This window comes from Sceloporus occidentalis, unplaced genomic scaffold, assembly GCF_023333645.1.
Source record: "Sceloporus occidentalis isolate IW3139 unplaced genomic scaffold, rSceOcc1.0.p SCAF_71, whole genome shotgun sequence".
Taxonomy (NCBI): Eukaryota; Metazoa; Chordata; class Lepidosauria; order Squamata; family Phrynosomatidae; genus Sceloporus; species Sceloporus occidentalis.
The window spans coordinates 315924-343824 of NW_028317051.1; the positions used below are offsets into that span (position 1 = coordinate 315924).

At 42.7% G+C, this 27901-nt stretch overlaps 1 protein-coding gene across 1 annotated transcript; it reads right to left on the bottom strand.

The window, feature by feature from the left end:
• Window positions 1-4470: 4470 nt before the first annotated feature.
• LOC149286242 (chromatin modification-related protein MEAF6) lies at window positions 4471-26553 on the bottom strand. Its single transcript, XM_089494303.1, has 9 exons — window positions 26464-26553; window positions 20937-21052; window positions 20572-20659; window positions 18145-18190; window positions 17584-17776; window positions 15586-15615; window positions 13825-13858; window positions 5527-5916; window positions 4471-4560 (listed from the first exon to the last, which is right to left on the bottom strand). Exons 1-9 carry the CDS (start codon window positions 26551-26553, stop codon window positions 4471-4473), a joined length of 1077 nt encoding a protein of 358 aa, XP_089350429.1.
• Window positions 26554-27901: the final 1348 nt, after the last annotated feature.

Genomic DNA, 27901 nt, shown 5'->3' on the forward strand with positions numbered 1-27901 from the left:
CGAGCCTGTCTGGAGCATAGACGCCGTGCGGAGCGAAGATACTCCAGGTTCCGGTGGTCAGTATATACCGTTACTGGATGTTCAGTCCCTTCTAGCAGATGACGCCAGGTATCCAGAGCCTGTTTGATGGCCAGTAGTTCTCTGTCCCCCACACTATAGTTCATCTCGGCCGGGGTGAGTTTACGCGAGTAGTAGGCCACAGGATGCAAATTTTGTTTCTCCCCATGTCGTTGGGACAGAACTGCTCCTACCGCTAGATCCGAAGCATCCACCTCCAAATGGAACGGTTCCGCCACCATGGGTTGAATAAGGATGGGAGCAGTGGTGAAGTGTTGTTTGAGAGCGTCGAACGCATTCTGTGCTTCTAGTGTCCAGGCAAAACGGGAGTATTGACGAGTCAACTTGGTGATGGGCGCGATAACATGAGAGAAGTTTCTAATGAATTTGCGATAATAGTTAGCAAAGCCAATAAAACGTTGGACCCCTTTTTTATCAGAAGGTACTGGCCACTCCAAGATAGCTGACACCTTTTTAGGATCCATCTGTAGGTTTCCAGGCGAAATGATGAATCCCAGGAATTCTACCTGATCAGCTTCAAATTGGCATTTTTCCAGCTTAGCATAAAGGTGATGTGTGCGTAGACGGTCGAGAACCATTTTGACCTGGTCGCGGTGATCAGATAGGTTTGACGAGAATATGAGAATATCGTCCAGATAGACCACCATAAAGACATCCAGATAGTCCCGAAAGACGTCATTTACAAAATGTTGGAAGGTAGCAGGGGCATTGCAGAGCCCAAAGGGCATGACAAGATATTCGAAATGTCCATATCGACTTCGGAAAGCGGTCTTCCACTCATCTCCTTTACGTATGCGGACCAAATTATAAGCCCCTCGGAGATCAATCTTGGAAAAGATCCGCGCAGTTTTGAGTCGATCCAGGAGTTCAGGAATAAGAGGTAACGGATATCTGTTTTTAATGGTGATCTTATTTAGTTCCCGATAGTCTACACATGGTCGCAGACTCCCATCTTTCTTTTCTACAAAAAAGATTCCTGCGCCTGCTGGAGAAGTGGAAGGTCTGATGAACCCTTTAGCTATATTTTCTTGGATATAATCCTTAAGGTGCTGTAATTCAGGTTCGGATAATGGAAATATCCTGCCGAATGGGATGGGAGCGCCAGGGAGGAGATCAATGGGACAGTCATAAGTCCTTTGGGGAGGAAGTGTATCAGCTCCCTTCTTCTCGAAAACATCACGGAACTCTGCATATTGTTTAGGAATACGTGGATCAGGAGGAGGAGGCGAACAATCAGGAAGCAATAGAAGTGTAGGGTGGTCTGTCCGGCATTGATTGCGGCAAAACAGGGATTGGAAGGAGATGGTCCCCTTGGACCAATCAATTGTAGGATTATGGAGTCTTAGCCAGGGTAGGCCAAGAATTACTGGAAACATGGGTGACGGAATAAGGTCAAAGTTCAAGTATTCCGTATGATTATTCCCCAATAGAGCATGAAGTGGTGATGTTTCGTGTGTAACGGGTCCAGTAGACAGGGGGGACCCGTCGACCACTTGTATATGTATGGGAGCTGGCTTAATTGAAGTTGGTATATGCAGTTGTTTGGCAAAGTCCTGGTCCATGAAGCAACTGCTGGCTCCCGAGTCGATGATAGCAGAAACGGTGGTAGAATTATTGGTCCACTGTAAAAACAAGGAGATGTACAGGTGAGGAGAACCGTCCTTAGGGAAGGAACTTAGGCAAGCTTTATCAGGTGCAGGCTTACCCCTGGGAGGGCGTCGCGGACAGGTAGATATCAGATGTCCAGGTTCACCACAGTATAGACACAGATTGTTCCTCCGACGACGGGCCTTCTCGGCTTCTGATAGTGGGCCACGTGCCACTCCGATCTGCATAGGTTCTTCTGGAGGAGGCATGATCGCTGGAAACTGGAGAGGAGGACCGGTAGGAACCGTAGGAGCAGTATGAACCGTAGGAGGGAAGTGGCGTCTCGGGGTAGGAATGGCTGAAGCTGCGCGTTCCAGGCGTCTCTCCCGAAATCTGCGGTCAAGCTGTATGACCAGGTGTATGAGGTCTTCTAAGGAATCAGGAATGCCCACGCGAGCCAGTTCATCCTTCAATCCTTCGGCCAAACCCAGACGGAACTGATCTAACAGTGCTGGTTCGTTCCACTTGCTTTCCATAGCCAAGCTTCGGAATTCGGTCACGTATTCCTCTACTGGCCTCTTCCCTTGTCGTAAAGCACGTATGGCAGCATGTGCAGAGGTAGTGCGAAAAGGATCGTCAAATAAAGTGTCCATAGCGTGACTGAACTCGGTCCATGAGTTCAGGACTGGATTATTGGTGCGCAGTAGATGGTGAGCCCAGATCTGTGGTTCCCCTGATAATAAAGAAATCACAGTTCGTACCTTCACATGATCAGAGGCGTAGGTTCTGGGTTGGAGAGAGAACAGGATTTGGCAGGACGTCATGAAGGTACGATAACTGGCTCTGTCTCCTGAGAAGCGCTCGGGAAGAATAGCCTTGGGTTCAGGAGTAGCAGCAGCAGCAGAGGGCCCCTCCATTGGTGGAAGCGGAGCGGGAGCAGGAGATGGTGCCCCAGAGCCAGGGGGGTTAGTTTGCAGTTCATGAAGCTGGTGCTGCATATGCGCATGGCTGGCTTGGAGGTCCTGGAAGGAGCGAGTAAGTGCAGTAATCTGTCCAGCGATGGCTGCAAGAGCATCAGAAATTCCTGCGGATTCCATGTCGTGGCTCAGTTATTCTGTAAGGTTTGTCTTACCAGAAGGAATCCGATATGCAGGACTGGAACACACTTGCTCAAGAACAGAACACACGCAAGGGGCCTGGAGAGGATAACAGGGCACTTGGTGGTGTAGCTGTAAGCACGAGTGGTCAGAGGGCAACCGTTTAGAAGACCAGGGTCGGGACGCCAGAGGTACACGTAGTCGGGTCGAATAGCCAAGGTCAGGATGCCAGAGGTACACGTAGTCGGGTTGGAGAGCCAAGGTCAGGATGCCAGAGGTACACGTAGTAGCAGGGAGAGCCAGGATCAGGAAACCAGAGAAATACAGGAAGCCGTTTAGCAGACCAGGGTCGGATACCGGGAGAACAGGAACAAGATATATATGAATACAGGATACGGGGGAAGCTCACGTAACACGGACAGAACCAGTATAACTGAGCACTGAGGATACTGTGCTCGAGGTTTAAATAGCCCGGGGGGGCGTTCCCCGACGTCCGGGACGTGATCGCGTCCTGCGTCGCCATAGCGACGCAGCGGAATCCAGCCGGCGGTCCGCTTCATGAATATTCATGAAGCGGCCGCGTGCGCGAGCGGCTGCTTCCAGCTCCAGTCTGCGGTGCCGGCGTTTCTGCCGGGGAGGAGAAGAGGACGGCCGGGAGCTACTTAAGGTAGGTGCCTTACAGTGACAGAATCTCCAACTGTTATCTTGTAGTCCTAGGCTAGTCCTGTTTGGTCCTGTGGTTTCTGTGTAATCATATCATGTGTAGCCTGGTCAGTCTAGGCAGCTCTGTGCTTTATTGTCCTGAATCCCCAGTAGAGGGGTGTCCTGTCCTGAATCCCTGGTAGAGTGGTGTTCTGTCCTGAATCCCCGGTAGAGGGTTGCTCTGTCTTGAATCCCCGGTAGAGGGGTATCCTGTCTTGTATCCCCGGTAGAGGGGTGTCCTGTCTTGTATCCCCAGTAGAGGGGTTTCCTGTCTTGAATCCCAGGTAGAGGGGTGTCCTATCTTGAATCCCCGGTAGAGGGGTGTCCTGTCCTGTTCATGTTGGATCTTGAGTATTCTTCTCTTGTTCCCTATTGTGCCCTGTATTATGTATATCTTGTCTGGTTATGTTTCTTGCTTGGTCTCCATGTCCCTTGCTTGTTATGTTTTGTGCTACTTCCAGCCTTCAGCATCCTGCACATGATTCCAGTGCTATGTCTCATGCCTGCTCCAGGGTGCCTGCAGGATATCTCCAAGTTCTGCTCTGTTCTGTCATCATCCGCTGCTATATCAGGGCGCTGGTATGTGGCTGCACAACCCTAGATGCCCATCGGGAGAGTGCTGTCGCCCTGCATCAGGCCCTGTCCAACTCAACTACTGCACCGTAACTCCTGAACACAATCTTTGGCCTCAATTGACTGTGGTAGACCATGTAGGCGGAAGATCTCTTTGAGGATTAAGGAGGCAGTCTCGGTAGATGTATGCAATCCCTTGGCTGGGATAAAATGGGCCATTTTAGTAGTATGGTCCTGAGAAGCAGGTAGGTCAACTATAAAGTCCATTGTTACTTCGGTCCATGGTTGTTTGGGTACCAGCAGGGGTTGAAGAAGACAAGCTAGGTGTCGTTGCGTTGTCTTAGCACTGGCGCACACTTGGCAGGCCGATACATAAGCAACAACGTCCTGTCGCATAGCCGGCCACCAAAATTGATGGGGGCGAAGCAGCTCCTCAGTCTTCCTCGTACCTCCATGACCTGCTGGTAATGTGGTGTGGATGTAGTATCTCTTGGCGTACAGGAGGTGGTACAAAGATCTTTTCCTGAAAGTAGAGAAGATCGTCTCATTGTATGAGGTCTTGAGTAGCAGTGGATCTCTCTGGTGCACTGTGGTAGCAGAGCCTCTCCCATATAGGTGTAGACCAAAATGGAGTGTGAAGCGCCTGATAGGTAATGTCTCCACTCCTCCAGAGTGGATTTTAATACCAGCAACTCCCGGTCACCTACGTCGTAATTCCTCTCAGGGTGTAAAATGTACAGGGCACCAAGTCTTTGGGACAGTATGACGATGGCGGATTCAGAGGCGTCCACCTCCAGGACTTAAGGTTTGGAAGGATCCGGAACAGAGAGTATGGGCGCAGAAGTGAAGAGGTGTTTGAGGTGATCAAAGGCTTCGTGAGCCTGTGTAGACCAGACAAATCCGCCCTCCTTCTTGGTCAATGCTGTGAGAGGCTGTACCACCTTGGAATGAATTTACGATAGAAGTTTGCAAATCCAAGGAAGTGTTGTACCTCTTTCTTGTTGGATGGGCAGGCCCACTTGGTGATAGCATGTATCTTTGTATTGTCCATGTGGAGGCCTTGGGGAGTCAGGAGAAAACCGAGGAATTCCACCGTGGTGGTCTCAAGGGCACATTTCTCTAATTTTGCGTATAAGCTATGTTCGCGTAGCCAAGTAAGGAGCTTGTACATGTGGTGGTGATGTCCCTCCAGTGTATCAGAATAGATCAATATATCATTGAGATAAATAACGACAAACACATCCAAATAGTCCCGAAAAACATCATTCAAGAAATGCTGAAATGTGGCAGGAGCATTACAGAGGCCAAACGGCATCACAGTGTATTCAAAATGTCCATACCGTGTTCTGAAGGCCATCTTCCATTCATCTCCCTCTCTTATTCTCTCTTATTATAAACCCCACTAAAATCCATCTTGGAATATATACCAACAGAGCTGAGACGATCCAATAATTCGGGTATCAGAGGTAAGGGATAGCGTTTTTTTTACCGTAATATCATTGAGAGCCCGGTAATCAATACAGGGATGCAAGCCCCCATCTTTCTTGCCAACAAAAAACATCCGTGCTCCAGCAGGAGATGTAGATGATCTAATGAACCCCTTCTTAAGAGCATCCTCTAGGTAGTCCTTCAAGGTTTGGAGTTCTGGCCCTGAAAGGGGGTACATACAACCATACGGGATAGGTGAACCCGGTAATAAATCTATGGGGCAGTCATCAGCTCCTCTCTTCTCAAAAACGTCCGTAAATGCGGTAAGCCGGGGAATGCAAGCAGGAGGAGAATGTGCTACTGACGGATTCGGGACTTGGGAGACATGGTGCCTTGGGGGACTGCTTCCCATGGCTCGTTCCTGTCTGTGTTCACGTAGACGTCGATCAATCTGGACAGGTAGATCAACAAGGCCTACCAGAGAAGATAGAATGCCCGTGCGTGCCAGTTCGTCTTTCAGAGCCTCTGACAATCTCAGCCGGGCTTCTGCTGCAGTGTCCTCATTGGTGGGGGCTGGGGAGGCCTCTGTTAGTGCTATGGCCCTCTATGGTGTGTGTGTGGGGGGTCCTGATGACGTCAAGGGGCAGGGCCGGACTGGCCCACCGGGATACCGGGAAATTTCCCGGTGGGCCGGAAGGTCAGTGGGCTGGGCGGCCGGCAGACTTACCATGAAGACAGCCGCTGAGCGGCTGCAAATGGCAATGAACGCCTCCCTCGGTGCCAGGGGCGGGCTGGGCAGGGGGGCAATTGCCCCCCAGGCTTCCCGAAATCTAATCAAAGCGGCCGCTGGGTGCTGATGCGGCCGGCCGGCATCAGCACCCAGCAGCCGTGTGCGATGGCCGTCTAGTGATGGGAGCAGTGTGAGGGGTGAAAGCTCCGCCCCACTGACCTTTCACCCCTCACGCTGCTCCCATCACTATGCGGCCATCAGATTGCTGGGAATGTAATCTGAACGGCCGATGCGTGCTGATGCCGCCGGCCGGCTCTGCTTTAATACTTTTTTTTTACTTTATATGGCAGGCCGATCCAGCTTACCATATAAATTAAAAAAAAAGTGTTAAAGTAGCTCCGGCCGGCGGTATCAGCACGCACCGGCCGTTTAGATTACATTCCCAGCAGTCTGATGGCTGCATAGTGATGGGAGCAGCGTGAGGTGGAAGCTCCGCCCCCTCGCACTCAGACTGCTGCAGCACCGGATGTCAGGTCAGTGGCATCCTGTCAGCATAGAGGAGAACAGTGTGCAGCTACCAGGAAGTCAAGACAAGTAGAAGGTGAGTAAAATAATGTATTTTTTGTACTGTATAATGTTTTTTGTATTTGTTAAAAACAAAAAAAATCGGCATGTGTGTGTATGTAAGTGTGTCCCCCTATATGCTCCTCTGCCTCCAGAAATGCCTTATACCCCCCTATATGCCACTCTGTCCCATGATATGCCTTTTAACCCCCTATATGCCAGAGTTGCATATAGGGGTATAAGGCATTTCTGGATGCAGAGTGACATATAGGGGGTCAAAAGGCATATCTGGAGGCAGAGTGGGATAAAGGGGGTTAAAAGGTATATCATGGGGCAGAGGAGCATATAGGAGGGTATAAAGCATATCGGGGAGGCAGAGTGGCATATAGGGGGCATAAGGCTTTTCTGGAGGCAGAGTGCCCCATGATATGCCTTTTAACCCCCTTCATGCCACTCTGCCTCCAGAAATGCCTTATACCCCCTATATGCCACTCTGTCCCATGATATGCCTTTTAACCCCCTATATGGCAGAGTGGCATATAGGGGGTTAGAAGGCATATCATGGGACAGAGTGGCATATATTATTTTTTATTTAATATGGCAAGCTGGATCGGCTTGCCATATAAAGTAAACAAAAATGTCCCATGATATGCCTTTTAACCTCCTATATGGCAGAGTGGCATATAGGGGGTTAGAAGGCATATCATGGGACAGAGTGGCATATAGGAGGGTTGAGGCATATCAGGGAGGCAGAGTGGCATATAGGGGGGTATAAGGCTTTTCTGGAGGCAGAGTGCCCCATGATATGCCTTTTAACCCCCTTTATGCAACTCTGCCTCCAGAAATGCCTTATACCCCCCTATATGCCACTCTGTCCCATGATATGCCTTTTAACCCCCTATATGCCAGAGTGGCATATAGGGGTATAAGGCATTTTTGGATGCAGAGTGACATATAGGGGGTCAACAGCATATCTGGAGGCAGAGTGGCATAAAGGGAGTTAAAAGGGATGTCATGGGGCAGAGGGGCATATAGGAGGGTATAAAGCATATTGGGGAGGCAGAGTGGCATATAGGGGGCATAAGGCTTTTCTGTAGGCAGAGTGCCCCATGATATGCCTTTTAACCCCCTTTATGCCACTCTGCCTCCAGAAATGCCTTATACCCCCCTATATGCCACTCTGTCCCATGATATGCCTTTTAACCCCCTATATGGCAGAGTGGCATATAGGGGGTTAGAAGGCATATCATGGGACAGAGTGGCATATAGGGGTATAAGGCATTTCTGGATGCAGAGTGAGGGTATAAAGAGAGGGTATAAAGCATATCAGGGAGGCAGAGTGGCATATAGTGGAGCATAAGGCTTTTCTGGAGGCAGAGTGCCCCATGATATGCCTTTTAACCCCCTATATGGCAGAGTGGCATATAGGGGGTTAGAATGCATATCATGGGACAGAGTGGCATATAGGGGGTATAAGGCATTTCTGGAGGCAGAGTGGCATATAGGGGGTTAGAAGGCATATCAGGGGGGCAGAGTGGCAAGCCTGGGGGCAGAGGTGCATAACTCGGGGGTAGGTTGTCAAATGAAAGGAAATAAAAACCAAATATGTCTCAATCATAGCTTTTATTAAATATGGAAAAAAATAGTCTACATGAATTAATAAAGAAATAAAAGTTTCTTACCAGAATATCGTGAAGAATAATGTGATCAGTGTTTTGTTCCACTAAATAAAATGGAACTCTTTCATCTAACAATGTTCGCAGTCGTAAATGTTTTGATCCTATTATGTGTAATGTATTTAATTTATTAGGGCCTTTTAACACTTTTGCTTTCTGGCATTTTAATACAAATAATGAGATAAAAAGAATTGCACATAGTGTGACTCGGGTGTGTATAAGGGGTGCGTGTGGGTATAAGAGCTTCACCGTGAGATAAACTATATGGGGCTGGTCTCCAAATTTTTCCAGGGCTGCTTTTCAGTCCCAGTCCGGCCCTGTCAAGGGGTGGTTTGGGTTCCACAACCAATAAAACTCCTGCACCTACTGTGGTAGGTGCTTGTGTATTGAGCTGCTATGGGTATCACCTAGTGTTGATTTTCTAGTATTACATGCTCTTCTGGTTTTTGACTTTGGCTTGCCTTCTGGATTATCCTGCTCTCTCCTGACCAGACCTCGCTTCAGTAGCTCATCAGTAATGTCTAGAGCAGCAGGCTCGGTTGGGGAGACCAAAGATCTCCCTCCAACCGGCTTAAAATCAATGCAGACCTCCGATCCTGCTCCCTTGCGACACGCCTGGCAACTGATGCTGTGCGTCGGGATTTGATGTCATATCCCGGCGCACAACACTGAAGCCACGACCACCGCCTTCCGTACTTACTGCACCGGAAGGACAGGACACAGAAGAAGAAGAGCAAAGAGTCTTCCTCTTGGCTCTTCTTCTTCTGTGTCCTGTCCTTCCGGTGCAGTAAGTGCGGAAGTGAGGAGGAGGGAAAGTGACAGTGATAGAGAAAATTTAGGAAAACATTGAGAGTGGAATAGTAAGTGTGTGAGACTGATGGGTGTTATGCTGTAGTTTATGCTGGATGTTTGTAAATGAATGTTTGTGAATGAGTGTGTGTGATAGCATGGATGTTTAAGTGTGGGGGGAGTAGCATGGCATAGGGAGGCTGTAATTACAGCTGCCTGTGCATGATAGAAGTGTGATTGCTGTTAGCAATTATATTGTATTGTTGATTTTTTTTGTCCAATTTTGGTCCAACCAGACTTTTATTAAAAGTAACACACCAAAATTGGACAGAAATTCAATAACAATATTATGATATATATATATATATATATATATATATATATATGATTGCTAACAGCAATCACACTCCTATCGTGCCCAGGTTCTAGCATGCACTGGCTGCCTGGGCATGATAGGATTGTACCACCATCAGTGCGTGCCTCAGTATATAGTGATAGGTGTTATGCTGTACCACCGTTGGTGTGTGCCTCAGTATATAATGATAAGTTATCCTGTATCACTGTCAATGTCTGCCTCAGTATATAATGATAACAGTAATCCTATACCACCATCAATGTTTGACTCAGTTTATAGTGATAGGGGTTATGCTGTACCCCCGTCAATGTTTGACTCAGTGTATAGTGATAGGTGTTAATGCAGACCTCCGATCCTGCTCCCTTGCGATGTGCGCGGCAACTGATGCTGTGTTGTGTCACATCCCGGCGCAGAACACTGAAGCCACGCCCACCACCTTCCACACTGCACTGGGACAGGACACAGAAGAAGAAGAAGAGGAAGAACGAAGAGGAGGAAAAGTGACAGAGAAAAGGTAGGAAAACATTTAGCGAGAGTGGATTAGTAAGTGTGTGAGAGTTATGGGTGTTACGTTGTAGTTTAAACTACATGTTTGTGAATGAGTGTGTGATAGCATGGATGTGTAAGTGGGGTGGAATAGCATGGCATAGGGAGGCTGTAATCACACTCCTATCATGCCCAGGCAACCAGTACATGCTAGAACCTGGGCATTATAGGTGTTTGCTATTAAAAAAAAATGTTTTTAAAGGTGTGGGGGGGTCATTTTCGGTTTTGGTCAAGTGAATGCTGTCCAGAATTTTCATTTCGGTGCATCCCTACTATATACTACTATATCCCTACTATATACTAGGCCAGACACTGAAGTATATTAGTATAGAGTTATAGGGGTTATGCTGCATTATTGTCAATGCCTGTCTAAATGTATAGTGATAGGTGTTATGCTGTACCACCGTCAATGTGTGCCTCAGTATATAGTGATAGGTGTTATGCTCTACCACTGTCAGTGCGTGTCTCAATATATAGTGATAGGGGTTAGGCTGCATTATTGTCAATGCCTGGCTCAATGTATAGTGATAGCAGTTATGCTGTACCACCGTCAATGTTTGCCTCAGTATATAGTGATAGGTGTTATGCTGTACCCCAGTCAATGTGTGCCTCAGTATATAGTGATAGGTATTATTCTGTACCACCGTCAATGTCTGCCTTAGTATATAATGATAACAGTTATGCTGTATCAACGATAGAAGCAGTTTTAAAGTGTGTGTGCGTGTGCGTGCATGTGGGGTGGTGCCACATACAGGATCCGCCCCAGCTGCCAAAAACATCCCTGCGCACAACAGGTTTTTTTTTTGATCCTCCGCTGGTGATTTGCTCATTTACTTATACAGCAAGAATTTCCCCTTTAAAATAGACCATGGAAGTGGAGTCAAACGGGGTGGAAATATATAGCTCCACCCCCTTACAATGTGATTTTTTTTCAGCTCCACCAACTTTGCTTTATATGAGCTGAGTGACAAAGCAAAGTGGACATCTGGAGAGAGGCTTGTCTGTCTGACAGGTTGACATTACAGTAAGCAATACTGTTGTGTAACTAATACTATATTATCACACTATAATGCCGTGCATGAGCGAGCTGTGCCGAATACATAGACTAACAATTTAAATTTAACATTTGCAGAAGCATATTGTGCGCACAAAATTTTCTGCGCACACCACCTAAGAAAAATTAGAGGGAACATTGATTACAGGTACCCTGTTTTGAATTAAATTCTATACAAATATTTATCTAGCATATGCAGTGTAATTATATAAATCCCTACAAGACTTATTATATTTGAGACTTGAAGAGTTAATGAATAAGTAAATGAATTGGCTTGCGGTGGGCTAAAAAAAATGTACTTTCCTATATTTTGTTTATGATGTCACATTTTCTTTGGGGAATGGCTGATCTATAATCCTGTATTGCTCACTTTACTATATCAATACTACTTTTAGATAAAACATTTAATAGTAGAGAATAACCATTTGGCCCATCTAGTCTGCGCCCCCCACCCTTTTTTTTTTTTTTTTTTTGAAGCATAGCAAGTTTTGATTGCAATTAACAAAAATATTTAATTCTACTTGATATATTTCAAGCTGAATTAGACTGGAATCCAACAACATGGCTGTTTAGTTTATTGTTATGATGTTTATAGTTCACCATGGGGTCTACATTAAGACTGAATATTACAGCATGTGAAAGTGTGTAAAAAAATTAATAAATCAAAATGGGGAAAACATATAGAAGGAACAACTGTCCACAGTTAATATGTTGACCTTACTCAGATGGATGTCTCCTGTAATAACTTTAAAATCAGTTAAAATTAAGTGTAAAATAAAAAAAAAAGTTGATTGCAATCTAAATTCTACAATACTTAACTCAATAAGAGGGACTTTGTCAAAAATAATTTAAAGGACAAAAGAAAAAAGGAGTGTCTCTCTAAAAATGGCAGTATGGCATATCACTTAAGGGAGAGTTAACAAGAGTTGTGACTAACTCTCACTTCACTATTATGATGGGCCAACACTAGCAAGTTTTTCCAGCATTAAGGGCTGAGATGGCCCTATACAATGAAGCCTTCAATGCGGAAGGAAACTGAAAAAAATCTCATTGCGTTAACTACATATTTTACAGGGCCTAACAATTTCTTGCTGCTGTAGAACCTACCCAAGGTTTCCTCATCATAATGTAGTACAGGACACATCACTACCTTTAGAGAATAGACCCCATTAATGCCTCATGCCCCTCAAAATCTTTGCCATTCCTTCCCCTACCCATTGTATTTCAAAAAGAGAATGAATGGTAGAAATCCCAGGCTTTTACAATAAGACACTAGAGATAAACATAACACACTGTTCATTAACCAGTCTTCAATCTTTTAAAAGAAAATGTAGGAAAATATGTTGGCCTCTACAGGATATGGTAGAAAGTATACAGAACAAAGATCTATATATAATAAAATTAAAAAAAAAACTATGTACATATATTAACAACAAAGACAAAAAAAATTGTGTAGCATAACAGATTTTTCAGCTAAAGGGACAAACTAACAATTTCTTGTCCATAAAACAAGGACAGCTGTTTGTAATATGCTTTTCCTAAATGAGAATTAAAAACAAAACCAAAAAAATTGTAAATTGACCAGCATATTCTATTGTCAAGTAATGTAAGTGGCTGGGACAAAATATAGGCAACTACAAAATAATCTACAATATTTGTATACACTACAGCAGCACGTCAACTGGAGAGTAGCTGTATCAACATTGTACAAAAACCACACACACGCATATATTTCTCCTATCTTGATCACACATATTCTGATCTTGAATATAATAAATTCCCTGAATTCACTTTTCCAAAATCACAATACATTGTATCATGTGTGTTGCATGATGGTTATGTGCATTCCTTCTTGGTTTCTTTGCTGTTCTTCCATCTTGGCATAAACTGCAGGAAACTCTTAACTGGAAGAGGAGAGGCTTCTTGGTGCCATTCGCAAGATACAGTTAATAGTCCTAAATAGAAAAGCAGACATTTAGACAATACAATTAAATGTCACTACATGGCTAGATGTTATCCATATCCATGGAGCAATAAATATTTAACTCCTGTGGTATCAAGACACACATCCAATGCAGCAGCACATATGTAAAAAAACACTGGCATATTTGTTTTCTTCAACATACACACATAGACAATTTAAGTGCATTAAAGTTCATTTCTCATATATGTCGGATAGATTAAAGCAAAATCGAGGGGAAAACTATTCAGCTTGGGGCTGTCCTTCCCAACACATATATGCCAAAATGGACTGCATGTAAAAAAATAAAAATAAAAGAAAGGCAGGGAAAGGATCCCATCGGTATATAAATGCTGCCTATGTCCCTAGTTATGCTAGGCAATATTGCCATGCTTTCCCTCATTATGACCACTGACAAAACCAATGTGCACATTTTAATGAATGGCTTTGTTTGCAATGGTTACAAAGCGGCATTCATCAGAAATTACTTTCAAAGCCTGTTCTGTAAGTCAAATGGTTATGTTATATATGTTATGTCCCGTCTACCCACTGTACAGCAACACGGAATATGATGGCGCTATATAAAGCAATTAAAAAAAATAATATGAAATAGCTTTGCTCTCTATAAACATCTCATGGAAAAAATAGAATTAGGTTACAGTACGTTACTGTGGCAGACACTTACAGATCTAGGTTTTTTGTTCAATTTGAGATCAATCCTGTGGAAGAAGAAGATATCATGGTTAATGAGCCATATTTGTTAAGTGCTTTTCACATCAAACAACATTTCTTGAGAATAAGCTTTCTTTATGACCCAATGATCAGAAAAAAAGTGTGGCTGTAAGTACATCTGTATAGTCAATAAGTGTGCTCAATCTCGGATATATAAAATATAGCTATTGTCCCATTTATGTATTTTTTGGAGAATTTTGTACTTGATGTTTTTCTTAATCTTTTGAGCTACCCAACCTCTAATCACAGAATTTAGGATTATCAAAACATTTTGCTTATTAAATTTATTACTAAATGGTTTTTGGGTAGTTCTGGCTCCATTTTTCTGTAGAAGACTTATAGCTTTTAGTTTATATTTCATTATAGCACAGCTATACAAGTGCAATAAAACAATGTAATTTTTGGAGCTGTTCTCTATATACTTCATTGGAAGTGGCAAGGACAATATACTGTATTTGCTCGATTATAAGAGGACCCTGATTATAAGACGACCCCCCAAATCTGAATATTAATTTAAGAAAAAAAGAAAAAGCCTGAATATAAGACTACCCTATAGGAAAAAAGTTTTACCAGTAAATGTTAATTCATCTAAATTATTATTATTATTTTTTTTTTTAATAAAAGGTATGATTGAGAAAAATATTTTGGTTTTATTTCCTTCTATTTTCCAACCTGCCCCCCAGTTATGCGTATCTGCCCCAGAAATGCCTTATACCCCCTATATGCCACTGTGCCCCATGGTATGCCTTTTAACCCTCTAAATGCCACTGTGCCCCATGATATGCCTTTTGACCCCCTATGTGCCATTCTGCCTCCAGAAATGCCTTATACCCCTATATGCCACTCTGGCATTTAGAGGGTTAAAAGGCATATTATGGGGAAGAGTGGCATATAGGGAGGTTTAAGGCATTCAGGAGGCAGAGTGGCATATAGAGGGTTAAAAAGGCATTTCTGGAGGCAGAGTGGCATTAAGGGGGTTAAAAGGCATTTCACAGAGCACTCTGCCTCCAGAAATGCCTTATGCCCCCCATTTAACACTCCCCCGCCCCCCACCCCAAACTTACCGGTGCTTCTGACTTCCCTGTCATGTAGCCGGGGCAGCGTGTAGATCCCACGCACTTACACTGCAGCCGGAAGGAGGTGTGGCTAGCAGTGGGGGTGGTCTGCATCCATCGCGCAGACCTTCCCCGACTGTCAGAGATCAGAGTTCCCCGCAGCCACAGTAGCCACACCTCCTTCCTGCTGCAGCGGAAGTTGCACCACGCTGCACCAGCTACACACCAGGGACTCAGAAGTACCAGTAAGTGGGGCGGGGGGGGGGGGGAGACAGGAGGATCCAGGTCCCCTGCAGCTGCGGGGAATCTGGATCTTAGTCGTCTCATAGTCAGACCTATTTGAGGTCTGATTATAAGACGACCCCGATTATAATCAGGTATTTTTCAGGGCATTTGCTCTGAAAAAAACCTTGTCTTATAATCGAGCAAATACGGTATTAAGGCTTAAACAATGATACAAAATAAATCATTTTAAATACTTTTACTTCTGAGAAATCTGTGTGGACTTATATATTGCATTTTAATCGTTCTATTGTTTTCTGCAAAATATTTTCAGCTTTGTAGAGAGTTAGGCATAACACACACACAGGTAGAGCAACTGAAACATGCATTTGGCATTATTTACACAGGCGTAGTACAGACTGAAGAATCACACTTACTCGAAGTCATAATCATACATGCCAGATGGACTGGGGGGGAAGCATTTAAAAAAGGAAAGAAAGAAAAAAAAAAAGCAATAGGAATTAATACACCGATTAGTTTAACTGAATAATTAGCATTAAACATTATGCCAAATCGGAACAAAGATTTAAAAATTAAACATATATATTTAAAAGAATAATCAGATGCTTATGATTAGATGACAGCTTAAGCAAAATAAGAGAGCAAGTAAGTTAAATTAATGTGCTTAAACCTTTAGAGGAAAGACAAAATGATAGATGTGAGATTCATTTTGATTAAGAGAAATTGTTTATGAAACAATCCTAAATATAATATGGTAGCATATACTTTGCTCCCTTACACAACTAACTATAGTTCAATGCTTAATAATTAAATAACTTTAATATACACCGATCAGTCATAATATTATGACCACCTGCCTAATATTGTGTAGGTCCCCCTTTTTCCCACCAAAACATCCCTGACCCATTGAGGCATGGACTCTACTAGACCTCTGAAGGTGTGTTGTGATATCTGGTTAGATGTCTGCATTGGCCACATATCCTCTAAGTCCTGTAAGTTGCTAGGTGGGGCCTCCAAGGGTGTATCCTGGTGCCACGTGTTCTAGAGGTAAGCGATGCACATGCACATGAGGATCCACATGATGCAACCCCCCCCCCCAAAAAAAACCACATGACCCATCAGACCACGCTACCTTCTTGCATTGCTCTGTGGTCCAGTTCTTATGGTCACATGCCCATTGTAGGCTCTTTCTGCAATGGACATGGGTCAGCATGGGCACCCTGACTGGTCTCTGGCTACACAGCCCCATACGCAACAAACTGCAATGCGTGTTCTGAAAACTTTCTATCAGAACAAGCATTACGTTTTTCAGCAATTTGAGCTACAGTAGCTCGTCTGATGATTTGACCACACAGGCCAGCCTTCGCCCCCACATTGGTTCACCGCTTTTCCCTCCTTGGGCCACTTTTGATAGGTACTGACCACTGCAGATCAGGAACACCCCACAAGAGTTGCAGTTTTGGAGATGCTCTGACTCAGCCTTTTAGCCATCACAATTTGGCCCTTGTCAAATTCACTCAGATCCTTACACTTGCCCATTTTTTCTGCTTCTAACACATCAACTTTGAGGATGAAATGTTAGTTTGCTGCTTAATGTATCCCGCCAACTGACAGGTGCCATGATAACAAGATTATCAGTGTTATTCACCTATCAGTTGCCATAATGTTATGGCTGGTCGGTGTATGTACTTTCACATTTTAGGTCACTTTCTAACATGCAAGATTTCATAAAAATCAGGGACTACATATACACAAGAGGGTATTATCAACAAAGTTATTCTATCACGGTAGCTAACATTAATGGCTTAACGGATGTTTTCATTAGAAGTGGAAAACATTTCTAGCACTTTCTGCCTCCTGGATGCTCCCCTAAAAAACAAACAAACACACAACCAGGTTCCAGGTTTTTCATGTATTACCAAACAAAAAAAAAAAAATCCCCCAACATGACCTTCACCGTCAGCAATGCAAAGTTTCTACAAAGGTGGATATGGTGATATGTCCCTGATTCTTCCATTTGTGCAAGTGTGTGTGAAAAAAATTCTAGGTATTCCCAGACCTTAGAGAAATAAAAACCCAACACTTAACTATATTGTTAAAAGGAAATTAATCTTGAAAAATATGAAATGCATAAAGTCTATGCATTAGAGCATGAACGTAACCTACTTATTCCAATTAAAGAGAAGCTGTTAGACAAATCCAAATGATATAGGAGGTTAGGCACACTGAAAGCCAAAATGCATATTAAAAGCAATGTTGTTAAAGAAAAACACGGTTATACTTGGTGAATACATTTAGCAGCTGCCATGCTGGTCACTTGAATCACATTTAAAGTGTTTGGTTAATGCTAACAGAAGCGCAGCATATAGCAGAAATATGATTAGGAAAGCGAATAAAACCACTCCTTAGCCAACCTGTGCCTGTTTTTATTCTTGCGCTTCTTGTGACTGCTATGATGGCCACCAGAGTTGGCCGAAGAAGCTGCTTTTTGAGGTTTTACACCAGACAAAGAACCATCAAGATCCTCTGCATCATCCTGACCGGGCTCATTTTCTTGATTCTGGAAGTCTGGAGAATTGTCACTCTCTGTCCCACTGCCAGGTTCTCCTAAAAACAGAAATATTTTTCTGGGTAAAGTAAAAATCCTATCTATTAAAGATTAATATTGGATTTGTATGAATGGCATTTTTATAAATAGCGCTCATTCAAATTGACTGGAGGCAACAATAAAAACAAAGTCCAAAAATATTTAGAGATTATTATACACACACAGACGTGTGAGAGATTATATATATATATATATATATATATATATATATATATATATATATATATATATATATATATATATATATATATATATATATATATATATATTACACACACACGGCTTTAAATCGCTTATGAAGCCATAAAGAAACTCCATACATTAAAAACTTTATAAACATATGCTGAATGTTCAAAAAAATACCTACTTTTTTCAACCATTTGGTCTTGAACACCAGCCAATGCACTTACTGCCTACAATCAGAAACACAAATAGGTCCCTCATTAACAATATTAAAGACAAAATTTTTCATATCCTGAATGGCAACACTGTCTTGCTCCCACTAAGCATAAGCAGTATGACTAACATACCGTATTTGCTCGATTATAAGACGACCCTGATTATAAGACGACCCCCCAAATCTGAATATTAATTTAGGAAAAACAAGAAAAAGCCTTAATATAAGACGAACCTATAGGGAAAAAAGTTACCAGTAAATGTTAATTCATGTAAACTATTTTTTTTTAAATAAAAGCTATGATTCAGAAAAATATTTTGGTTTTATTTCCTTCTATTTTCCAACCTGCCCCCCCAGTTATGCACATCTGCCTCAGAAATGCCTTATACCCCCTATATGCCACTGTGCCCCATGATATGCCTTTTGACCCCCTATGTGCCACTCTGCCTCCAGAAATGCCTTATACCCCTATATGCCACTCTGGCATTAAGGGGGTTAAAAGGCATATTATGGGGCAGAGTGGCATATAGGGAGGTTTAAGGCATTTCAGGAGGCAGAGTGGCATTAAGGGGGTTAAAAGGCATTTCATAGAACACTCTGCCTCCAGAAATGCCTTATGCATTAACACTCCCCTGCCCCCCCAACTAACCGGTGCTTCTGAATCCCCTGTCATGCAGCCGGGGCAGCGTGTAGATGTCAACGCGATTCGCATAAACAACTTGCGCTGCAGCCGTAAGGAGGTTTGTCTAGCAGCGGGGGTTGTCTGCGTCTATCGCTCAGACCTTCCCTGACCGTCAGAGAGAATTCCCCGCACTGGTGCCGGTGCGGGGAACTCTGATCTCTGACAGCTGGGGACCGGTAAGTGGGGCGGGGGGTCAGACAGGAGGATCCAGGTCCCCTGCAGCTGCGGGGGATCTGGATCTTAGTCGTCTCATAGTCAGATCTATTTGAGGTCTGATTATAAGACAACCCCGATTATAAGACGAGGAGGTATTTTTCAAAGCATTTGCTCTGGAAAAAACCTTGTCTTATAAATCGAGCAAATACGGTAGTTCACTGAAACAGAAATATTTTCTAACGATAACACCTATTTTTTTTTAAAAATTAGTTACGATCTAAGATTTCAGCACGTGTCAATGAGCATTTCAAAAACTAACAGCTAGCATGTTTTAAAACAGTGTTTGATAACAGTAAAGGGCTATTACCATATGTAAGCTGAGATCTGGCAGAAGAAGCCTATCAATTTGCTACCGTATTTGCTCGATTATAAGACAAGGTTTTTTCCAGAGTAATCGGGGTCGTCTTATAATCAGACCTCAAATAGGTCTGACTATGAGACTAAGATCCAGATCTCCCGCAACGATGCAGGGGACCTGGATCCTCCTGTTCCCCCCACTTACTGGTACTTCTGAGTCCCCGGTGCTTGGTCCGGGCAGCGTGTAGATCTCTACGCGATTCGCGTACACAACTTCCGCTGCAGCCGGGAGGAGGTGCGTTTAGCAGCGGGGGTTGTCTGCGTCCATCGCGCAGACCTTCCCCAGCTGTCAGAGATCAGAACTGCCAGCCGGGGAAGGTCTGCAGTGGAATTTGTCTACACGAATCGGGTAGAGCTCTACACGCTGCCCGGACTACGCACCGGGGACTCAGAAGCTCCGGTAAGTTTGGAGAAGGGCGGGGGAGGGAGTGTTAAATGGGGGTCATAAGGCATTTCTAGAGGCAGAGTGCTCTGTAAAATGCCTTTTAACCCCCTTAATGCCACTCTGCCTCCAGAAATGCCTTTAACCCTCTATACGCCACTCTGCCTCCTGAAATGCCTTATACCTCCCTATATGCCACTCTGCCCCATAATATGCCTTTTAACCCCTTAAATGCCAGAGTGGCATATAGGGGTATAAGGCGTTTCTGGGGCAGAGTGGCAAGCCAGGGGGCAGATGTGCATAACTGGGGAGGGGGGGGTTTGTTCACATAGTTTACATGAATTAACATTTACTGGTAAAACTTTTTTTCCTATAGGGTCGTCTTATATTCAGGCTTTTTTTCATAAATTAATATTCAGATTTTGGGGGGTCGTCTTATAATCAAGCAAATACGGTATAAAGACAGCTAGAGTCAAAGATGACCTAACATGGGACATAAACTTAATGACTTAGGAGAGCAGGTGTCTAAGTTTATGTGTACTGTCAGACTCTTGCTTCAAAATATGCACATATGGTGATTTTCTAATACATATTATAAATTACATTATAGTCACCATTACATAGATAACATTTATGACCAGTCTTCTTTAAGCTTGAACAATTAACACATAAGAAGATGAGTTTCAAAAGAATTGCATTCAAAAGATACTAAAAACACATGGTACTGGGCCATATTTCTAAAGTTCTTAATGTTACTCACAGCTGCTGAAGTTACTGAAGACTTGCTAAAAAGCCTTTCAGCTTCTTTGAATTTTCTGTTCCTTCTATCATTCTTACTGTTTGAATTCCTAAGGCAAAATAAAAATAAGAAATGTAAATCAATAATAGAATGACAGAAACAGACCTTTTAAACTGCTAAACAAATTCTGGAACAATGAATAAAATGTAAGACAGTAGCTTCTCTTACTATATAGAACAATGTTAAATGGAACTAGATACGTACATTTAAATTTGTTACCATATACTTTTAGATGTGATGTAAGGGTAGACAGGTACAATCTCTTACTGGGGGGAATCAATTGCGCAACAAAGGAAGCCAATGCTGAAAGCTGCTTCAAAACTCACTTCTGGTTTGTTAAGTATCGGTCCCAACCCCTGATGATGTTTCCATACATCTGGGTATCTTCCAAGTAACTTCCTTCGAATGCATAAATCTGGCGTTCTAAGTTTGCCAAAGTTTCCTGAAAAAATAAGACAGATATTTAAAGACCTGATACAAACAATGTTTCAACAGCAACGTTTTATACTCAAGCTACCTTTCCATTTTTGTACACAATAATACCAAATGGCAAAACAGTGGACAGTTCTATTCCGTTAAAAATGTGGTTGCATATATAGGATATTCAAATGATTGCCTCTTTAAACTGGATACATCAGAAGATGGAAAAAAGAGAGAAAATTGAAAAGCCTTTAAAGGGTGCTTTTGGTGTAATTAGAACCTCAAAATCTCACAAATAATTCATTATTTATGTTAAAATTTGGCTTGCTAGTGATATTATGGATGACTTGCCCTGCAGCACACTGGGTTAATTCTTTATGGCTAATGTACCGGTTTGTCTTAGCCTGTCAATTCTAGTCTTGTCATATCCAATGTATATGTATTGTTGGGGCTATATAAGTAAAAATTATAAAAATATTAACAAAACAAATGCAAATGAAGTCAAGTTTGTGCACTGAAATCCTTTAATCCATAGACTTTCATTAGTCAGAACATCAGACTAGGTGATTAAAACCTGGTCATTCTATTTTAATTTTTTTTTTTTTTTTTTTACAGCAAAGTTTGATTAGGAATCGGTGTGTTGGTCCCGAAAAGTCCAGACAGCACGTCTGAAATGGTTTTTTTTTTTTGGTTTTTTTTAATCTGTTAAAACGCAACATTAATTTACAAAATACTGGCAGTTGATGCTCTAGTGTTACGCATTTGAACGCCTTAGTCTCTAAATTGTAAGCTTGTTTGAGCAGGGCCCTCCTCACCTGTTGTATCTGTAAGTCAAATGGTTATGTTATATACTACTTATGTCCCTTCTACCCATTATACAGCACTACGGAATATGATGGCATTACATTAAACAATAAATTATAATTATAACGATAAATGCCCGATTGACAGCCTGGTCCCTCCTGGGGCTCAAAATTAGCAAATTGACATTACGGGACTTTAGAGGTCCAAACTTCTGAAGAGCACTGAGGTCTTTAAGGGCAGAGGGAAACTTCTCTAGCGATGTAGACAAGGGTTTCCCTGTTTCAAAAAAGATCCATCAGCTGTCATCTCTAGATATGGTGCACTGCTTCTAGACAGCAGTGTCAAAAATAAAATAAAAAAATAATCAGCTGTCCATCTCTGTTCCCTTCACATAAAAAACCCACCTATGAAAAACAAACACTATCCTTTACTATAATTCCATTTATAATGCACATATTCCAATTTTGACGTTATAGCTTCCCCAAAACATGCAAAATCTATGCATGCGGGGCATAGCTGTAAATAGGGAATGTTGCAGAACACAAACTGGTGTTTGTTTCTGCAGTTGGCATACACTTGGTAAGAAATCTAAAGCGCTATTATAAACAGTGTTCCCTCTAAGCTGTGCTCTTGTGCTTTTAGAGAGAGCGCACACATCAAAAAATTGTGCGCATAACGAGTAGCATACCTAGCAGGGGGCGGGCCAGTCCACACGGCACCCCTCCAGAGACGGACAGTAATGTCCGCCACTAGAGGAGCAGGCTCGGTTGGGCTTAACAGGTTTAAAGACAATATGTATTAAATGGGAAAACACTGGGGACGACTGACATGGAAAAGGACTTAGGAGTTTTAGTTAACAGTAAATTTACCTGTAGCGACCAGTGTCAGGCAGCTGCTGCTAAGGCAAATAAAATCATAGGGTGCATCAAAAGGGGCATAGATGCCCACGACAAGGAAATAATTCTACCACAGACCACACATGGAATACTGTGTACAGTACTGGGCACCAGTGTACAAGAAAGATATAGTGGAGCTGGAGAGGGTTCAAAGACGGGCAACCAGAGTAATAAGGGGAATGGGAGGACTACAGTACCCAGAAAGATTATCAGAATTGGGGTTATTTAGTTTGGAAAAAAGACGGCTTAGGGGGGACTTAATAACTATGTATAAATATATAAGGGGGCAGTACAGAGATCACTCCCAGTACTGTATCTATAACAAGGGGACAACCTCTACGGCTGGAGGAAAGAAGGTTTCTACACCAGCACAGACGGGGGTTCTTTACAGTAAGAGCGGTGAGATTATGGAACTCTCTGCCAGAGGAAGTGGTAATGGTAAACTCAATAAAAGAGTTCAAAAGGAGCCTGGACGTGTTTCTTGAAAGCAATAATATTACAAGTTATGGATATTAGATTAATAGGGACAGAACGTTGATCCAGGGATTTATTCTGATTGCCATATTTGGAGTCGGGAAGGAATTTTCCCCCTGGTATGGGGCAATTGGCATCTGCTTCATAAGGGTTTTTTGCCTTCCTCTGGATCAACACAGTAGGGACACAATATGTATATAGGTTGAACTTGATGGACTTTGGTCTTTTTTCAACCTTGAACTATGTTACTATGTAAAGGGAGTGGGAGGTCTGTTAATGCAGACCTCCGATCCTGCTCCCTTGCGATGCGCGCGGCAACTGATGCTGTGCTGTGTTGTGTCATATCATATCCCGGCGCACAACACTGAAGCCACGCCCACCACGTTCTACACTGCACCGGGACAGGACACAGAAGAAGAACGAAGAGGAGCAGGAAAAGTGACAGTGACAGAGAAAAGGTAGGAAAACATTAAGTGAGAGTGGATTAGTAAGTGTGTGAGAGTGACGGGTGTTACGCTGTAGTTTAAACTGGATGTTTGTGAATGAGTGTGTGATAGCATGGATGTTTAAGTGGGGTGGAATAGCATGGCATAGGGAGGCTGTAATCACACTCCTATCATGCCCAGGCAACCAGTACATGCTAGAACCGGGGCATGATAGGTGTTTGCTATTAAAATTTTTTTGTTTTTAAAGGTGGTGGTGGGGGGGGGTCATTTTCGGTTTTGGTCAAGTGAATGCTGAATTTTACGTTTCGGTGCATCCCTACTATACACTAGGCCAGACAATGAAGTGGTAGGCCTACACCACATCAATGTTTGGCTTAGTATATAGTTATAGGGGTTATGCTGCATTATTGTCAATGCCTGGCTCAATGTATAGTGATAGGTGTTATGCTGCACCACAGTCAATGTTTGCCTCAGTATATAGTGATAACAGTTATGTTGTACCACCGTCAATGTCTGCCTTAGTATATAATGATAACAGTTATGCTGTACCCCTATCAACGATAGAAGCAGTTTTAAAGTGTGTGTGTGCGCGTGTGTGGGGTGGTGCCACATACAGGATCCACCCCAGGTGCCAAATACTCTAGGTACACCCCTGCACACAACCTGCACATTTACTTATACAGCAAGAATTTCCCCTTTAAAATAGACCATGGAAGTGGAGTCAAAAGGGGTGGAAATATATAGCCCCCCCCCTTACAATGTGAATTTTTTAAGCTCCACCAACTTTGCTTTATATGAGCTGTGTGACAAAGCAAAGTGGACATCTGGAGAGAGGCTAGGTTTCCACTTGGGTTTTTGTCCTGCGTTTTTTTTCTTGATGAAAAACGCCATGAAAACTGCCACTGCATTTTCCTGCGTTTTGGCGTTTTTTTCTGGAGTTTTTTCTGGCGTTTTAGCCTTTCTGTGGAAATTGCTTTTTGTGACCTTAGGCAGTTTTTCCAGCCTTTACAAGTTAGAAGTTTCACCCAGCTAAAAGGGATTAGGATAAATGGCAAGTATCTGCCCCCGATGTCATTTACTTGGTAGACCCCTTTGTCTCTTTTCTGTGGTTTGTAAGGCATGCTTTATTCCGAATGTCTGCTCCTCTAGGAAGATTGGCCCCAAATGATGGTACAAATTGTTTGCTGTTGCTTTTGGCACGCAGGATCCAGTTGATGCGTCGCGTATGTTTGTTTGTAATGGCATGTTTGTTCCAAATGGTGTAGAATTCAATATGAACTTTGTTTTGTGTGAAACTGTTTGTTTTCAGCCTATTTCTCGTAGGACACACAGATACTGGGTCCATCCTCTGCATTGTAACTGTGGAAAAAACGCCATAACAAACGCCAAGGCAAAAAACCCACATGGCTTTTTTTCTCTCCCATAGACTTCTATTGGAGAAAAACGCCAAGATTTCCTTGCAAAAAACGCCAGAGTGTCAACATGCTGCGATTTTGAAAAACTGCCACAGAGCCCAAAAAAGCAGAAAAACGCCAAAGAGGACTGAAAAAACGCCAAACAAAAAAACGCCAAGTGGATATGGCATTCTGCGATTTCCTATTGAAGAACAGCTAACATCTGGCTGCTGCGTTTTTTCACTAAAAAAAACGCCAGGTGGCGCTATTGGCGTTTTTAGCTAAAAAAAAAAACAAGTGGAAACCTAGCCAGAAGCTTGTCTGTCTGACAGGTTGACATTACAGTAAGCAATACTATATTATCACACTATAATGCAGTGCATGAGCGAGCTGTGCCAAATACATAGACTAACAATTTAAATTTAACATTTGCAGAAGCATATTGTGCGCACCAAATTTTGGCTCTGGAAATATTTTTGCACAAGAGAAATTTTCTGCGCACACCACCTAAGAAAAATTACAGGGAACATTGATTATAACTATTCTTCCCATGTGTTGGCTTACCACCTAGCACCATCATATTGCACAGCACTGTACAATGTAATAATGTAAGCGATAAATCAAACACTCTTACCTAATATTACTGAACAGGCTCCTGAGAGCAAGGTTTATTGCGGTTACATTGGATTTTAAGAATGAGAGATATGCTCTAATCACTAAGGACCCTATTTTTGAATACATTCCTGATCGTCTTCATTTTTTGCGCTTTGTTTTCAGCTGGTACCTCCAGTTACCATGGTAACCAAATAGTAATGTATGCCCAAGAGACAAGAATCTCATCCATCAAACTATTTTAATAACAACAGTCACAGCACAAAAACATTACGGAGAAAGAATAAAACAGTTGGCAAGCAAGACCAAACAGAGGTTTTATAATGCGGCCTAAGAAAAACATAAAAAACAGCGCTCTTTCCTAGATCATTAGAGACGAGAGCAGGCCCAATATATTTCCCCCGCCCCCTCTTTCCCGCCACTTACTATATTGTATTCACCAAGATGACTGCACCAACGTACATAGAACATTACATAAGACGCAACGCAAATTGCGTAAAGAGTACACATATACTGGTTAAACTACATACAACCTACGCCAGTAACGTAACTTCCTCAGTACAACGGGGGATAGCCTACTCCATTTGCGCCGTACGGCCTTTGAGTTACGCAAAGTGTGGAAAACTAGTGTAATTCAGGAAACTAGTCACGAGGGCCAATCAACACAACCTAAGAAAAAACGTAGGAGGCGCTACGCCATTGTTGTAGCGCAACTCACAGAACGAAAGAAGCAGGCTTTTAAAGCCGAAATCGGCAATGAAACATACTGCATGATTTGCACAGTTATAAAACAAACGGAGATGTTACCGCCAGCTCCTGTTTCCGCTTCACTAGCTCGGCTAGTTCTCTACGTGTATCGGGGATCTGAGGTGGTGTGGTCTTGTTGTGCATCGCCATGATGGAGTATGAAGGAGACGAGAGGGAGGCGGGCCACAAGGAAGAATAAATAGGCCTGCCCCCTTTTGGCTACCTTGGTGTTTGCTGCGTTATAGTTATTTGTTTTGTACCGTGTGTTTGGTGTAACGGTCAAGTTATACGTGTACAATTATTAGTGAAGGGGCATACCAATAGTCATTAAGACGTCTGTTAAACGCAATGTGGGCTTTTGTGGTTACCCGTTTAATTTCTCTCGGGTGAGGTGATGACTTTGTGCTCCTTTATATCGCATTCATTTCCGAATCCCACTTCCCTCTTGCTGTCTCTGTTTTCCGGGCTCCCACAATGTTAGCTTGGTGTCAGTGTATCACCATGGGATTTATTTACTAAAGGGAGCTTTTGCATGACTGCATAAACTTTACCACTTCGTTGTTCGTTATGAGGGGTCAACGCAAGTTTCTTCAATGAGAAGGGTTGAGTTGGCCCTCATAAAATGCTCGCTTCAATGTGGAAGAAGATTTTGAAGAACTCACTGTTTCCAATGTCGGAACTTGGCATTAACCCTTAGGAAAACGTCCCCCCACTAGAAGGCCAGGGCAGTTTCATGCAACCACAATTCTTGTTTTTTCTTTACCCATGTTAAACTATAATTTTTCAGCAGCTCAGCTTTCTGTTGGTAGCTGATTTGCATCGTGAGAGAAGATATGAAGTCTTAAGAAAAAAAAATATTTCCATAATATCTTACAATACAACCAAAATGCATGAGGTTTGTTCAAACAATGTAATTTTTTTAAACCATATATTTTTATTAAATGTGTGTGTAATTATATTTTTTGTTAACATATACTAAGAATTGATATCACAAAATTGTTGCTACTTGTTTATTAGCCAGGTGCCACCAATTTTACAAAAAAACAATCTGCAAAGTCTGAATAACACAATACCACATGTGTGTTACATTACATAATCACAGGGTCAAAACATGTTCCTAAATCATGGGTGCCCAAAGCGGTTTCAAGAAATATTCATGGTTGAACCAAAAGTGTACTCTTTGTGATATGGAGGGGGTAACTACACCTAAACACCACAATAATCCCCACAGTTATGTGAAAAAAGAAAGTACACCCTCTGAATTATATGACTTTACATATCAGGACATGGTAACGATTAGCTGTTCCTTAGCAGGTCTAAACATTAGGCAAATAGAACCTTAGATGAACACCAAAACAAGACATGTTACAATTTGTCATGATTTATTCAACAAAAATAGAGCCAAAGTGGAGAAACTGTGCGTGGAATGTACACCCTTATTCTTTCCAAAAGAATTAAGATGCTACATAGCTTCTCATCAAATACCCTTAACTAAATG